The following is a 13,661-nucleotide window of genomic DNA, read 5'->3' as shown; positions in this document are numbered from 1 at the left end:
TAGAGTTTCAGTTATTCCAGTTATTTGAAGGTTAAAAACAATCCCTCATAAATATTTTAGATTCTGGCATTCCACTTAGGTCTTGAAGTGTCAAACAATATCTCTCAAAAATCAATATTCACACAGTACATCTATGGGGAAAAGAAACTCAACATGGTGTAAGCTATCAAATAGATATCTACCTTTATGCCCAGTGCAGTTTTCTTGGCCTCTGCTTTTAATCTTGTTGCTCTTAACACTGGCCTGCTTTTCTTGTAATCTTGTTTTCCTAAGGTAGAAAAAAGAGTTAATGTAAATGATGCACTGAAGATAAGGTACATCTACAATAAATTGTAGCTTCAGTGGCAGATCTAAAATTTTTAAGAGTTCAGTGATAGAAAGAAAGAGTTGTGCCCCAAGAACAGGACCAATAGCAGGGTCAACAATGGCCTTTAAAACAAATAACAACCAGAAAACCAAAACAGTAGTTAACAAATCAACCTGGAGCCTGAGAGTCCAGTGAGCTACAAAATGCAAATTATGATACACCTCCAATGGTACGTTATTTACTAAAATGGCAACTGCAATGTTCAGTAGCCGTCAGACAGCATGTGTGTAGAAAACATCAACCTTCTGCAGGAGTCCCCCCGCACCCCACCAGTCTATTCAGCATCTATTCATATCCAGTGAAGAGATCCCCTTTGTGGCATACAGGGGATGCTCCCCTTGTACAAGTTCTCCTCCCCCAAACAGCCCCACATTAGGGATTAAATATTGTGAAGACCGTCTGTACTTGAGCAAAAGTCATGCATAAAGGATGTGAATAATTATGACACATTTGATGCCAAAAGGAAAGGCACAGCACCAGAATGTATTGTCAGAGGAAAGCTAACAGAGTCTCTTAGGGGAAGGAAGGGAAAGAGAATTAGGGAATGAAAATTTGTATCCTAAACTCCAACAAATTCATCCAGTCAATGCATCATGAATGTCTTCCACCATTAGAGTACAGGGCCACTGGAGCTTTATATCGCAGGAGCTGCTGACCTCCTAAGATAGGCAGGCACCACAGAGCAGAAGAACAGTCATTTTCTAAAGCAATCAGAGAAACAACCCAAAGGTTACCTCATGAGAAGAGGGGAAACAGAACCAGCAGGGGTTTCTACCCTCCAAGTATTATAATAGCACTGTTTGCTATGCAATGGTTAAGGAGCTGTCAGAATTTCCATTATAAATTGCAGGAATTTATAACTCATAAAAATTCACTCCAGGGTGAAATTTGGCACAGAACTATCCCAGCTTGGAATATTTTTGAGCCAATTTTCAATAAAGTGATGCAGCTGTTCCAACTTACTTGTGAACAAACTATAGAAATTTATCCATTTGGGATTTTTAAGCACTAAAAATATCTTCAACTTAAAAAAAAAAGATAATTGAAAAGTGCTCGCTCCAGTTTCAGCTCTCATGACTCAAATCCTCTGTCATTGCTTCCGTGGTAAACAAGCAGAACAACCAACAGAATGACTTACATCCAAATATCTGCTCTTCCAGTGATGCAACAGAATTAGATAATGAGAACTATGCAGCCTTGAAAGAGCACAGGGAACCAGAAGCTACTGGACGTCAACAACTGAAATCCCCCCACTTACTGATATTCCCTCCGAAGGGTAAACTGCAAAGGTGACCAACGTTGGTGTAAATATTTCATACAGGGTATGTACTCTCTTTGATTAAAGTTCATTTGTTAGGATCAAATCTACTGCTACAAGGAGAAAGTCTATTATTGCTTGTAGCAAGGTGGCCATTTACTGCATGCTCCATCCTGGACAGGGGTTGCTTTTCAGGAACGCTGTCCCTTTTGCCCCCTTCTTGCAGGCCACTTAAGAACTGCACACAGGCTTTCACATGAATACCACCACCACCTGCTTGGGGATAGTTTAACAACAAAAACAATCCTCAGGGTCCCAAAATAAAGTCCACCACCACGCAACAGTCCATAATGATTTCTGGTGTCTTCTCTCACAGCCAGAGCTCTTCTTCTGTCCCAATCTGTTCTCACAGCCCAACTCTTCCTGGCTGGAACTCAATCTTTTGGCACTGGCCTCTAGACCCCCAAACTTCTAGGTCCAAACTCAGCCCAGGTTTTCCCTTAGGAGCCTCCTGCTCCATTGGTCTCAGGGCATTCCCTACAAGGGCCCTTTACATTCCCTCCCAACTCTCTATGCTTTCTTACACTTTCCCAAAGCACTGCAGCCTACACCTGTTCTTTATAGGAAAATCATCCTGATCTTTCCCAGGTTTGGCTCATTCTGTAATCAGGAATTTCAGCCCACCAGCCCTTAAGGATTGTGCCACCCTGTCACATTACTCTTTCCATCAGTTTAAACCACTCTGGTACTACTTACTCCAGTAATGTGGTTATTGATGAGGCTGGACTGCAGTTACATAGAGAATGCTTCCAGATTTATATTAAAGTTGATATGAACAACTAAAATCATCTATATAACAAATATTTTAATGATGACTCTAAAGCAGTTAATTCTCCAAAACTATGTGTACCTGTCATTTAATTTACCACTCCTTGCTAAATACGACAGCCAAAAGACACCCTGCTTTGAGCAGGGGTTTGGACTAGATGACCCTGATATTTTATGATTCTATACTGGAGAAGAGTCTTGAGTCCACCAAGTGCAAAAGTTTTTAAAGGGCATCTCTTCATTTTTTTGCAATGAAAACTAGATTCTGCAATTGTACTAAAAAAACCTCTTTCTAAAGCCCTAGGAAAGACATCTGCACTATAGGACAGTAAAGAACTATGAAATGCAAAGTCCCTGGCCCATAAAACTGATAGTTATCACCTGTAACACATTGCACAGATAAATAATGTAGGTTCATTAGGTTCTTTGGGCCTAGAAATTCAACAGTTTGGAATATGCATTTGCACACTTCTAATTCCTTCCTGTTTCATCATGCTCATACTGCAAGCTCTCTCTGTACAAATATCAGTCATCATTAGTCTAAGCTGTTTCTTCTTCCCACCAAGTGACAGTCAATGCCAGTTAAAATGGACTCATCAGACAAAGCCCCATTTGTCTCTTACCCAATATCTATTTGACAGACACTGAGTTCCTGAGAGAGCATAGGCAGAGAAGCAGCAGAGGATGTAGCTGGAAAACTTCCAGACTAAATCTGATCTTGACCTTGTGTATTGTTTAAGCAAAACCCTCTTCTCTTCCATCCCTTCTCCACTATCTTCCCTTAGAGTTGGAGAGTCCCTGGTCCAACACAGTTACCAGAAGACCAGGATATGTTACAGTAGTGAGCATAATAAAGAGAGGAGCTTCCTGGTCGGGAAGTTCTCCAGTTTCTGCTTTTAAGGCATGGCTCTTTCTCCCTCTGTCTCCAAACTACTTGTTGCAAAGTAAGTGCATCCCTCTCCTTAAAGAAGTGGTAATGGGAAGAAAAGAGGACCAACACAGTAAAGAAAAAAAAAACACAAATGTGATCAGGAGCAGTTGGAGCAAATTTACAATGTAAGAACAGTGCATAACTAGACAGTCAGAAATCAAAGAACCCTGTAAGAAGGAAGGCTGGAAAAGCTGTGGCAAGCACCAAGTCAAAGCTGGCAACAACATCCAGCAAAAGAGGAAGAATGTAGGAAATGCCATAAAATGGGACATTTTGCAATAGCACACAGATCACTAAGAGTAATGGAAACAATCCACGAGGGAGTGTTATTGTAGGATTGAACAGGGAGACTTTGGCAAACCAGTAAAGTGCCTGAAACCACTATGGCTTATTACTAAAAGCAGCCAAGTCAGCAGGCTGTAAATTAGCCAAGTCAGCAGGCTTAGCTTAACCAAGGCAGAAGGGGAAGGGGTTTTTTGGGTGCCACAGAAAGGGCAGCTTGACCCAGCGTCCTTCCTGATAAGAATTGTGTTGAAGTTGCTGATACATGCATCTTAGAAAAGTAGGATGTGCCCCAGGAATGTCTATTGGGGCCTCAAGGCTGCAAACTCTGGAAAAAGCCACATCTGGTTAATCGATAATCAGAAGGAACCTCTTGCTTGACTATTGAAACTGCTTACTTAACAAGTTTTCTTTAAGGGACATGTCATTCTATTACTAATGTATAAATAAGGGGGAAAAGTTTGAGGTAGTTGGACTCTTTCTGGACTCTCCCTCTGGATACATCTTGCAGTCCCCACCTGCAGACGGAAGATTTGGCCACCGGAAGCCTATTGCTGTGCCACTCGAGAGCCACACTCAGCTTTGGTAATTATCAAGGGTTGGGGGTGTTTTACTAACCTGTTGTGGAGGTGTGTATAAGTGCTTGAGACTAAGTAAAGTTTAGCCTTAAGTGAAAGCACTCGTGTGTTGTCCTGTTTGTGCCAGCCATCTGTTGGTCGAACGGCCGTGTCTCCCCTGATTTATTTCCTGACACCACCTCGCACAGAATAAAAGTTACCAAGAGCTTTGGGTTGAAAGAACCCCGGGTAACAGGATGACAATTAATCCATATTTATAGGGCCTATATTCTCAATAGAACATACTACACCTTGGTATACAAGTATAAATGTGAAGCATTGAAACCTTAAATTTAACACTGATACTGGGGCAGCAGTCGCTGCCAAAAAGATATATAATCAGTCCTGGGATGGAGATCTGCAAAGACCAAATAATATTCTACATGGAGCTAGTACACTACCTTGGATGTTTGTGAATAGTTCTGTGGGAAACTGGAGAAAAGACAGAAAGGTCTTCAACAAATATATGTAATACAGGGACTAAAAACTAGGGTTGCTAGCAATATAAGGACTACAACTAATAGAGAAACTGGACAGAAATAACAGAAAAAAGCAAACTATACAGGAGATGTATCCACACATCTTCACTGAGTTAGGGAGCTATCCGGGGAGTACAAAATAAAATTAGTGCCATCAGCAACTACCTTTTGCTCTCGAAGTCCCATGCCACACCCCTATACCCTTGCTGGGCAAAGTCAAAGAATAATGAAAGAGAATGTACGACTTGGGGGTTATTTCCCAGATAAAAGAACCCACTGACTGAAAACCAATGACAAAATCCACATTTGTGTGGATCTTACAAAACTTAAGAAAAGAGTGTGTGCAGAGAAAGATATAGGCTTCCTGCAGCTGACCAGACATTAGCTCTAGCAGTTGCCTGGACCTGTGAATGGCACAGTGTCTATCCATTCGGCTTGGATTTTAACACAGAAACAGACCACAAGCCTTTACTGGCATTATTAGGTGCAAAACCACTGGATGACCTACCTAGGATTCAAAGAGTTCAAATACGGCTTCTGTAATTTTCCTTCAACACTGAACACATATCTGAGACAGCACTCATAGCAGCAGACACTCCACCTAGAGCCCCAATTACACAGCCACCCAGAGATGAACTAAAGGTTTTAGTGAAGATGTCAAAGTTTACATTCTGGCAGCAATTTCAGCATCTGCCAGCCAACTTCAGCAATTAGAGATGAACAACTAAAGGACAAGACTTGCCAGAAACTTACTCAATTCTGCCAAAGAGGGTGGGGTTGAAGGAGTCAACTTTCAACAGATTTACTGCCATATTGGCAGGACCAAAATGACCTTCACATGGCCTACTTCTGAAAGGACAGCATGTTTTTATCCCGATAGTACCTCAGAAAGAGATGCTCTCCAAAATCCATAAGGGACACCAAGATGCAAAAAAGTATGGGGCATGAGCACAGCAATCCATATGGTGGCCCAGACTGAATAGGCAAATTCAGATCTTAGCAAAGGGCTGCGACGTATGTATCAAGGAAAAAACAAACAAAAACACCATTACTCACTATAAAGCTACCTGACAGACCTTGGCAGAGGGTAGTAACACATTTGTTTTTCTGGTAGGTGCATATATTATTGTAGTCAATTTTTTCTCCAGTTACATTGACTTGGCTATACTCACACAAAACTCACAGGTTATCCAGAAACTAAAATTAATATTTGCAAGACATGTGGTTCCTGAAGTCTTCATATGTGGCAACAGGACTCAATTTACCACTGAACCATTCCTAGTATTAACACAGGATTTTGAACATATTATAAGTCCATGTTACCCTCAGAAGAGGGAGATGGAGAGAACAGTGCAGACTTAAGATTTCTCCAAAAATCACTGAACATATATATCAGTCAACACCACTTGTACCTGGACTATCTCCCGCAGCACTTCTGATGGGAAGATGACTAGGGACACATTTACCTGTAGCACTGATACATCTTAAACCTAAGTGACCTTATCTAAAGGAATTTAAAAAAAACCAGGATTCTGAAATAAAAATTTGGCAATAACAACAACAAAAAACGGTTACTCACCTTCTCGTAACTGTTGTTCTTCAAGATATGTTGTTCATGTCCATTCCAATCAGGTATGTGCACGTGTGCATGCATGGCAGGTGGAAGATTTTCCCCCTAGCAGTATCCAGCGGGTTGGTCCGAGGGTACCTTGGAGTGGCACCATCATGGCACTCAATATAGGGCCCTACCAACCCGCCACCCCCACAGTTCCTTCTTGCCAGCTACTCTGACAGAGGGATAGGAAGGTAGGTATTGGAATGGACATTAACAACACACCTTGAAAACAACAGCTAAGAGAAGGTGAGTAACCGTTTTTCTTCTTCGAGTGCTCGTTCATGTCAATTCCAATCAGGTAACTCTCAAGCCTAAATTCAGGAGACGGGGTTGGAGCTGTCCACTGACTGGAGCACTGCTCTACCAAAGGCCTCATCGTCTCTGGCCTGCTGGGTAATCACATAATGCGCGTGAAAGTATGTATGGAGGACCACATCACCACTCTGCATATTTCCTGGGTCAGGACTTGAGCCAGGGACGCTGCTGAAGAAGCTTGTGCCCTAGTGGAGTGCGCTGTGAGCAGAGGGGCAGGCACCTCTGCTAGGTTATAGCATTCATGGATGCAGGACATGATTCACAAGAAAATTTGTTGGGAGGAGATTGGAATACCCTTCATCCTGTCTGCCACAGCCACAAACAGTTGTGACTTCCTAAACGGTTTCGTTCTTTCAATGTAAAAGGCTAGTGCTTTGCGGAAATCCAATGAGTGAAGCCTCTGCTCTCTGCCACTCAAGTGCAGCTTAGGATAGAACACTGGGAGGAAGATTTCTGGTTGATGTGAAACTGGGAGACAACTTCGGGAGAAAAGCTGGGTGTGGACTGAGCTGAACCTTGTCCTTATAGAACACGGTGTAAGGGGGCTCTGATGTTAGGGCCTCAACCTCTGGCTGAGGTTATCACTACCAGAAACGCCACTTTGTATGACAGGTACAGCGGGGAACATATCACCAGCAGTTCAAAGGGCGGACCCATCAATTTGGAAAGGATCAGACTGAGGTCCCAGGTCAGGGTTGGTTGCTGGATGTGTGGATATAGCCTATCGAGACCCTTCAGGAAACGGCTGACCATAGGGTTGGCAAACACCGACCAGCCCTCTGCGCCTGGATGGAAGGCAGAGAGGGCAGCCAAGTGAACTCTTATTGACAACATGGACAACCGCTGTGGCTTGAGATGGAGAAGGTAGTCCAGTATGAGTGGGTTAGAGGCAAGCATCTGGGACAAGTGATGCTGAGCCGACCAGAATGAGAATCTCTTCCATTTGGCAAGGTAGGTAACCCTGGTGGTGGGTTTCCTACTGCCAAGGAGGGTATGAGCAGGAGAGCTCCATGGGGTTCAGCCATGGAGCTTCCACACCATGAGGTGCAACAACTCGAGGTTCGGGTGCTGGAGACAGCTGTGATCCTGAGTTATTAAGTCTTGGAGGAGCAGCAAGGTAACTGGGGCTTCCATGGACATTTCCAGGAGAGATGTGTACCAGTGTTGGTGGGGCCAGGCTGGACCTATCAATATCACTGAAGCTCTTCCCTTGTATCTTGAGGAGCACCTTGTGCATGAGATGGATGGGTGGGAACGCGTAGAGAAGATGGCCTCTCCATGGGAAGAGGAACGCTTCCGTGATGGAGCCTGGGCAAAACTGTTGGTACTTCCTGTTGGGTTGCGTGGCAAACAGGTTCATCTGGGGAAAGCCCTACTGTTGGAAGATGGAGTTCACAACGTCCGGGTGCAGGGACCACTCGTGGCCGTGAAAAGACCTGTTGAGATGGTTCGCCAACTCGTTCTGTACTCCCAGGAGATACGATACTTGCAGGTGTATCGAATGAACTACACAAAAGTCCCACAGCATGATGGCTTCCTGGCACAGGGGAGAGGAGCGTGCACCCCCCTGTTTGTTGATATAGAACATTGCTGTGGTGTTGTCTGTCATGACTGATACACATCTCCCTGTCAAGTGGGCTCGGAAAGTCTGGCATGCCAGATGCACCGCTCTCAGCTCTCTGACATTAATGTGGAGAGCAAGTTCTGCCTGAGACCAGAGGCTTTGTGTACTGAGGTCTCCCAGATGTGTTCCCCAGTCCAAGGCTGACACATCCGTCACTAGCGAGAGGGATGGCTGAGGACCAGTGAAGGGGACCTCTGCACACACTACCTGTGGGTCAAGGCACCACTGGAGGAAGTTGAGGACCGGGCAAGGCTGTCCAAACTGTCCCGAGCTGGCCAATACACTGAGGCTAGCCACGACTGGAGAGGCTGGAGCCTGAGCCTGGCATGTTGCATCACAAAGGTACAAGACGCCATGTGTCCTAGAAGCTTCAGGCAATTCCTTGCTGTGGTGGTGGGAAACTGCCTGAGACTTCAAATGATGTTGCCCAGGGCCTAAAACCTCACTTCCGGGAGGTATGCCCTAGCGTGTGTTGAGTCCAGCACCACCCCATGAACTCCATCTGCTGAACAAGGACAGATTCGATTTCCCCATGTTCAGGATAAGGCCCAGTTCATCGACTGTCATTCTTATGAAGTTGACTTGTGCCTCCACTTGAGACCTGGAGCAGCCCTTGATCAGCCAGTCGTCGAGGTACCTGTACCTGGTGTCTGCATAGGAATTCGGTCACAATTTCCATGTACTTGGTAAACACACGAGGTGCCGCTGACAGGCCGAATGGGAGGACTGTAAACTGGTAGTGTTTGTTGCTCACCACAGACCTGAGGTATTTTCTGTGGGACAATGTAATTGCTATATGAAAGGATGTGTCCTTCAAGTGGAGGGTGGCATACCAGTCCCCTGGATCCAAGGAAGGGATGACGGAGGCCAAATAGACCATGCAGAACTTCAGTTTCTTCATGAACTTGTTGACCTCTCAAAAGTCTAGGATGGGCCTGAGCCCACCTTTGGCTTTCGGTATTAGGAGATATCGGGAATAGAAACCCTTGCTCTTCAGCTCCTGAGGAACCTCTTCCACTGCTCCTAGCGATAGGAGAGAGTGCACCTCCTATATGGGGAGTTGCTCGTGGAAAGGGTCTCTGAAGAAGGACAGAAAAGGGGAGTGGAAGGGCGGGAGGGCAGAGAATTGGAGGGAGTATCCCCTCTCTACTGTGCGGAGCACTCAACTGTCCAATGTGATACGGGCCCATGCAGGGTAGAAAAGGGGTAGTCAGGACGAGAAGGTAAGATGGATTGGATTCAGTCCAAGTTCTGGTGCGCTGTCCTTGTTCGCACCTTTGAAAGGCCTGCTTCTGGCCAGATGAAGGTTTGGATGGGCCAGATCTGAGGACAGGTGAGGCCTCTTCCTGCCGCCCCTGTTTCTCCTCCATGAGCTGTCTTGCCGGTGCTGCAGTTGGTAGAACCGCGGAGGAGGTTGAGGCCTAAAATGCCTTGGCTGCATGGCGGGGGTGTGGAGGCCCAGTGATTCGAGGGTGGCTCTCGAGTTTTTTAGGCTATGTAGCCTTTAATCAGTCGTTTCGGAAAATAGAGTCACATCCTCAAAGGGGAGATCCTGAATGGTCTGTTGGACCTCGTATGGCAGACCTGATACCTAGAGCCAGGTTCCACTTCTCATGGCAATCCTGATAGACAACACCCAAGTGGCCGCATCAGCCCCGTCCAGAGCGGCCTGCAATGAAGCTCTGGAAGTGAACTTGCCCTCCTCCACCAGGGCAGAGAATTCAGCACAGAAGTCCTGCGGCAGCAGCTCTGAGAACTTTTCCATTGCCTCTGTCATAAATATAAAGGGAAGGGTAAACACCTTTAAAATCCCTCCTGGCCAGAGGAAAAACCCTTTCACCTGTAAAGGGTTAAGAAGCTAGGATAACCTCGCTGGCTCCTGACCAAAATGACCAATGAGGAGACAAGATACTTTCAAAAGCTGGGGGGAGAGGGAAACAAAGCGTCTCTCTCTCTCTCTCTGTGATGCTTTTGCCGGGGACAGAACAGGAATGGAGTCTTAGAACTTAGTAAGTAATCTAGCTAGATATGCATTAGATTCTGATTTCTTTAAATGGCTGAGAAAATAAGCTGTGCTGAATGGAATGTAGATTCCTGTTTTTGTGTCTTTTTGTACCTTAAGGTTTTGCCTAGGGGGATTCTCTATGTTTTGAATCTAATTACCCTGTAAGGTATTTACCATCCTGATTTTACAGAAACTCTTTCTGGCGGACACCAGGAAGACTGGCATCCTCACAGACAGTTGGTACTTCCAACTAAGTACCGGGTCAAGCTCTTGAGCTTAGCCCACGATCATCCTAGCGGCCATGCTGGGGTGAACAGGACCAAAGACCGGTTGGGGAGGTCATTCCACTGGGAGGGAATGAGCAAGGATGTTTCTACCTATGTCCGGACTTGTGGGAAAACCCCAAAGGCCAGGTCAAAGCCCCTCTCCAGCCACTCCCCATCACTGAAGTTCCATTTCAGCGAGTAGCTGTGGATATTCTGGGTCCTTCTGGCCCCTCTCTGGCCTCCTCTTCTTCTGCAGCACTGATGATTGAAACCGGTGCCTGCCTGTGACATGTGAGCCACCAGTGGAGCCACGACAATGCCGAGAGTCCTTGTCTTTACTCGGCACTGATCCCCGTGCCGACGGTGCCGGGTCACTGCGTACTGAGGAGGAGGTACGTGGCACCGGGTCTGCTGAGCCAGGGTCGGACTGGGGACGGATTGCCGCTTCTATTAGTAGGATTTTCAGGTGCTGATCTCTATCTTACAGTGTCCTGGGGAAAAAAACCCCTACAGATCCTACAGCGATCCTTTTGATGGCTCTCCTCAAACACTTCAAACACGAAGCGTGAGAATCGCTTCTGGGCATATACTTGCCACGGACCTCACAGGCTTTGAAGCCAGGAGACCGCGGCATGCTCTTGCGCCGGGAGAGCGCTGAAGGGGAAAACCCTCCAAAGGAAACTTAAGAACTAAGTAAAGTACCTACTAACTACTTAACACTAACTACACCCCTACTCTACTTGCGCTACATTGATGACATCTTCATCATCTGGACCCGTGGAAAAGAAGCCCTTGAGGAATTCCACCATGATTTCAACAATTTCCATCCCACCATCAACCTCAGCCTAGACCAATCTACACAAGCGGTCCATTTTCTGGACACTACTGTGCTAATAAGCGATGGTCACATAAACACCACCCTATACCGGAAACCTACTGACCGCTATACTTACCTACATGCCTCCAGCTTCCATCCAGGACACACCACATGATCCATTGTCTACAACCAAGCTCTAAGATACAACTGCATTTGCTCCAATCCCTCAGACAGAGACAAACACCTACAAGATCTCTATCAAGCATTCTTAAAACTACAATACCCACCTGCTAAAGTGAAAAAAACAGACTGACAGAGCCAGAAGAGTACCCAGAAGTCACCTACTACAGGACAGGCCCAACAAAGAAAATAACAGAAAGCCACTAGCTGTCACCTTCAGCCCCCAACTAAAACCTCTCCAGCGCATCATCAAAGATTTACAACCTATCCTGAAAAATGATCCATCACTCTCACAGATCTTGGGAGACAGACCAGTCCTCGCTTACAGACAGACCCCCAACCTGAAGCAAATACTCTCCAGCAACCACACACCACACAACAAAAACACTAACCCAGGAACCTACCCTTGCAACGAAGCCCGATACCAACTCTATCCACGTATTTATTCAAGTGACACCATCATAGGACCTAATCACATTAGCCACGCCATCAGGGGCTCGTTCACCCGCACATCTACCAATGTGATATATGCCATCATGTGCCAGCAATGCCCCTCTGCCATGTACGCTGGCCAAACCGGACAATCTCTATGCAAAAGAATAAATGGATACAAATCTGACATCAGGAATCATAACATTCAAAAACCGGTAGGAGAACACTTCAACCTCTCTGGCCACTCAGTAAAAGATTTAAGAGTGGCAATTTTGCAACAGAAAAGCTTCAAAAACAGACTCCAATGAGAAACTGCCGATCTTGAATTAATATGCAAACTAGATACCATTAACTTGGGTTTGAATAGAAACTGGGAGTGGCTGGGTTATTACACATATTGAATCTATTTCCCTAAATTAAGTATCCTCACACCTTCTTGTCAACTGTCTAAATGGACCATCTTGATTATCATTACAAAAGTTTTTTTCTCCTGCTGATAATAGCTCATCTTAACTAATTAGCCTCTTACAGTTTGTATGGAAACTTCCACCTTCTCTGTATGTGTGTATATATATATATCTTCTTACTATATGTTCCATTCTATGCATCCGATGAAGTGGGCTGTAGCTTATGCTCTAATACATACAACGAAAGCTTATTCATAGATTCATAGATTCATAGATATTTAGGTCAGAAGGGACCATTATGATCATCTAGTCTGACCTCCTGCACAACGCAGGCCACAGAATTTCACCCACCACTCCTACAAAAAAAACCTCACACCTATATCTGTGCTATTGAAGTCCTCAAATTGTAGTTTAAAGACCTCAAGGAGCAGAGAATCCTCCAGCAAGTGACCCGTGCCCCATGCTACAGAGGAAGGCGAAAAACCTCCAGGGCCTCTTCCAATCTGCCCTGGAGGAAAATTCCTTCCCGACCCCAAATATGGCGATCAGCTAAACCCTGAGCATATGGGCAAGATTCATGCTCTAATAAATTTGTTAGTCTCTAAGGTGCCACAAGTACTCCTGTTCTTTTTACAGAACTAATGAGAACTATACACAGACTGTCAAATGTGCTTCTCACGACTAGAGCAAGGGGAAGTTCCAGCTAACTGTCACTGGTGGTAAGAGGGAACTGAGGGGGTCGAGGGTCGGTAGGGCCCTATATTGAGCACCAAGATGGCGTCACTTCCGGGGGTGCTCGGACCAACCCGATGGATACTGCTAGGTGAAAAATCTTCCAGCTGCTGTGCATGCGCGCACACATCTGATTGGAATTGACATGAACAAGCACTCAAAGAAGAACTTCAACATTCAGCACAAAATGAAAACACTACCTGTCCTCTTCATCCCTTGCTTCTTGGTCTGCCCACAATCCTCTTCTTTCTTCTCCTTTGTTAGTTCAGCAGCTATAATAGCCACTTTTACTAAGTGTGCATCACCATAAATTCTGCTTTAAGAATTTTTATGGGCAGAAGCTGAGACCTTTGGTAGTATCTGCAAATTTAGACATGGGTAAAGACAAGGGCAGTTTGTCATTTCTGCCATGAAACAGTTTCACAGTGAAAAATGCCAACATTCCTCCCCCACACCAAATGTTAGGTTTTCACATAACACAACAGGTGCTTGTTTCTCCTCTCACA

The 13,661-nt window shown here is 45.3% G+C and overlaps 1 protein-coding gene across 3 annotated transcripts in view; it reads right to left on the bottom strand.

Moving 5' to 3' along the window:
• TRIQK (triple QxxK/R motif containing) overlaps nucleotides 1-13,661 on the bottom strand; it is an 83,184-nt gene that overhangs the window by 24,312 nt on the left and 45,211 nt on the right. For all 3 annotated transcript variants that reach the window (XM_077810019.1, XM_077810021.1, XM_077810020.1), the window contains exon 3: nucleotides 183-268. In XM_077810019.1, coding sequence (XP_077666145.1) covers nucleotides 183-268 — 86 coding nt within the window. The remainder of the gene's footprint in view (nucleotides 1-182; nucleotides 269-13,661) is intronic.

Source organism: Eretmochelys imbricata, chromosome 2 (genome assembly GCF_965152235.1).
Source record: "Eretmochelys imbricata isolate rEreImb1 chromosome 2, rEreImb1.hap1, whole genome shotgun sequence".
NCBI lineage: Eukaryota > Metazoa > Chordata > Testudines > Cheloniidae > Eretmochelys > Eretmochelys imbricata.
This window is presented reverse-complemented; position numbering and strand designations above follow the sequence as displayed.